The sequence below is a fragment of the Olea europaea genome, unplaced genomic scaffold (genome assembly GCF_002742605.1).
Source record: "Olea europaea var. sylvestris unplaced genomic scaffold, O_europaea_v1 scaffold1372, whole genome shotgun sequence".
In the NCBI taxonomy this organism is placed as follows: Eukaryota; Viridiplantae; Streptophyta; class Magnoliopsida; order Lamiales; family Oleaceae; genus Olea; species Olea europaea.
This window is the reverse complement of record NW_019231229.1, coordinates 82,167-85,750: the sequence shown is the minus strand read 5'-3', so window position 1 is coordinate 85,750 and position 3,584 is coordinate 82,167. Positions and strand designations below refer to the sequence as shown.

The following is a 3,584-nucleotide window of genomic DNA, read 5'->3' as shown; positions in this document are numbered from 1 at the left end:
CGTACGTCCATTTAATCTTATTAGTACCGGTGTAGGGATGAAATCTCTCTTAAAGTGATTTGCATTTGCATACTTCGCTTCATTTTATGTCCATTCGATTTTTCGTTCTTTTGAATGTAGTTCATAGTCTGACAACATAACACTGTATACTATCTCGTGTTGCATTCATTTCAATGATATAATCTTGCATCACACAAATCATCTCTCCAGGTTCTATAATTTATATCAAGATACATAGTATTATTATTTTATTATTTTATTTATTTTAAAAAAGCATAGTCATGGAACATCTCTCCCAAAGCAAAATAATATAATATAGACGAGTTACAATCGGAATGAACTAATCCACGACAAAGAAACTTACAACTGAAGGCTTTATAGGCCTCAATACTTATTACAACACAAAACTTAAATTGCTTGTTCTATATAGGGGATGAAGATGGAAATGGGACTGATTCATTAGTTTAGAATAACCTTTAGCACATCATAATCGATTACCCAATCCCAATTCTCAAATCCCCCTAGAATTTAAATAAAAATAAAACTAAAAATAAAGATAAAGATAAAGATAAAGATAATAAAAATGATAATATATAAATGAGGTTGTAAACATGACGATCACCTCGTTCAGCCTCGTTCCATCCTGCCTTAAGAGGAAATTGGGGCGGGAACGAGATGATAAAATCCTTGGCTGGGCGGAGACGAGGCCCTTTGCCATCCCAAGCTATATCCAATAAATGTTGACAAAGTTCATGGGGTTTTGAGATCATTGCCATGTGGTCAGCATATTTCATCTCTATAACCATTGAGGCTCCAACATTTTTAATTTGCCAGCGTTGGTACTCTACTTTTAAAGTTTTATCTTCGTCAGGTATGATATAAGCTCGCTTTACAGATCCATACTTCTCATTGGAAAATGCGCCCTTATTCGACAAATCATCCCAAAAATTAGAGATTGGCCTCATCAAATCTTTTGCTAACACCACATCCTGCCATAATGGATTGAAATCACTTGTTGGTCACTCAATGAATAGAAGTATTTCACTTCGATTACTCAACTTCTCCTTTGTTGTAAATTTGAAATTAAAGTTTAATATCTATACTTTTATTTCAAGCATTTAATTTGCCGAGTTAATGGAAATTTAACTTGAAATACCTAGTAGTGCACTGTATTTATCATCAAGTTTTTGATAAAAATAAAAATAAAAAAAGATCTTTTTGATCTTTTTTATTGCAGTTTGTTTCGTCACATGTTCTTTTGTTTACCTCAGGAGGACAGAGTTGATATAGTTTGGATGATGTGAACAGCGGACCAAAGAGCATTGACATGCCATGTTCTTCCGGTCTACCAATAGGTATGAATTGATTGTCCAAAATATCTTCGTTCGTAATTCCTTCTAACACCTGCCAAGCAAGTTAATGCAAGTAATTAAGTGAAAAATATCAACAAAAACAGAATAACTTTGTTTCCTCAAATAAATTTTGCTTCAAAATAATTTATGTCATCGTTGTTTTTATTATTTTTTTGTATGTCATCTCTAATTACTTGTTAATCTTTTGGTATGCTAAAAGCCAGAAAACTGTTAATATTTTAGTTAAAATTCGTAAGAAAGTTTATTTCTAACCAAGATTGTCGTATATTTATTTAAAGGTTGTTCTTTGAATTTCGTAAATATTTGAATTATATTAAAACATATGGGGTACCATTTTCTTCTTTAGTAATTTTCAATTCTAGGATAATAAGTTATTTCTAAGTGCAAGCACAAATTACCTGTTCGAAAAAATAGATTGGCGTATGTACAGTATCAGGCATCATAGCCGCAATAAAAACAGCAACAGAAATCTTTTGAGGGTATTTCTCCATTGCAAATGCCATGTTCATGCCACCAAGACTATGTCCAACTAGAACTATCTTTTCATCGGGCGGAATTGACTCCATTACGTCGAACAATGGCTGTGTATAGTCGGCAAATGTGCGAAGCTCATCTAGTTTTTTCGGGTTGATACCAGAGGCCCCGAGATCAATCGCCGTGACGCGGTGACCCTCTGCCTCTAGCAACGATTGTAGCTTGTACCAGCACCAAGCTCCATGACATGCACCATGTACTAGAACAAAATGTTTTTGCTGCTTTTCACCTGCCATTTTTCTGTTCATTAAGTAATATATAGAATGACCAATGTTTGTTAGTGGATAAAGAGATAATATATATTATTGATAGCAATAAAGCTACTTATAGATATCTTTGGTGGTCGGGAAAGAGAGAAATTTCATAAGCCAACGATGTCACGTAAAAAGATTTCAAGTGATTCACGCCAGCCAATTACCTAATCCTGTTTGAGATCTGCGGTGATTGAGAAAGAGGAGAAGTTTTAATTCATAATGTATTCCCCTAATTCACGCCAGCCAATGACGCAATGTTTCTCGTCCTAAAAAGATTTTACTATAATCACGCAAACCAATCACCGACCCCAAATTATCATTAAATTCTCAACTTTTTCGAACATGCAAACAGTACAGTTATTGGTTAACATGGGTTTGATTTTTAAGTTAGTTAATCATGAAATGACATTTGTACCCCTAATTTTGTCATCTGGTTGAGTGATGGCAGGGGTAAGAATGGCACTGCACATGTAAAAAGGAGTGTATATATGTCAATGGGTTCGAACGGTTCAGTTGATTTTTTGGATTGTTTGGCATTTGAAATGATATGAGCAGTAGATACAGTTGTGTATCCACCAACTTGGGTTGAGTAAGGGGTTGGGTACATAAAGGGGGTCACATGGGTACATAATGGTGTCCCCTTGTGTGTTCACGAACTTGGGTTGAGTAAGGGGTTGGGTACATAAAGGGGGTCACATGGGTACATAATGGTGTCCCCCCCCCCCCTCTCACGTGTACCACAAGGATTTTTCGGTTGAATAATGAACTATAACAAGAGTCAGAAGGATAAAGCTATAGACAGAACGTGGTTCATAGAATCTCTACGTAAATTCAAAAGAGGGTGACGTGCCGTGAAAAGGAAAAGAAAAGGACAATTCACTTGAAGAAAAATATGAATAAATTCATTGTTCTTATTTTTTGTCTAAATTTGTCTGGTCACTCCGGGATATCAAATGAAATTGAAATATTACATTTTTAATATCATTTTGATGTATTCACGACCTAGTTTTTCACGTATTTAATTTTACACGAAACGGCCAGTCATAGCAAATGTTACGGCACGTCATAGTATGTCATTCCAAACTAGTATTTTGAGATTTTCATTAACCAGTTAACTTTAAAAAAATCTTAGACGATCTTACGTTAGAGGAATATTTATAAAACTTCTATATCCGCTTGAAACTTGTTTCGAGAACTATATCATAGACATATCAATTATTTAAATGAACATCGAAAATAATTAAATGTACGTCAAACGTGTGTGTTAAAAAGACATGTAATACTCATTTTTTTTTAATTCAATTATTTGATTAATGTTTATCATTTTTGAGAGATAAATTTTTCAATATAATTTACATTATTTTATTAGAAAATTTTTTATGTTCTATGAAGTCAATTTCTTTTTTTCTTTTTTTCGTCGTAA

General features: G+C 33.7%; 1 protein-coding gene across 1 annotated transcript; it reads right to left on the bottom strand.

The window, feature by feature from the left end:
* Nucleotides 1-279: 279 nt before the first annotated feature.
* Nucleotides 280-2,212, bottom strand: LOC111375391 (salicylic acid-binding protein 2-like). The gene is made up of 3 exons (XM_022998212.1): nt 1,772-2,212; nt 1,267-1,404; nt 280-989 (listed from the first exon to the last, which is right to left on the bottom strand). The coding sequence occupies exons 1-3, from the start codon at nt 2,153-2,155 to the stop codon at nt 522-524; spliced, it is 990 nt and encodes a 329-aa protein (XP_022853980.1). The 5' UTR covers nt 2,156-2,212; the 3' UTR covers nt 280-521.
* Nucleotides 2,213-3,584: the final 1,372 nt, after the last annotated feature.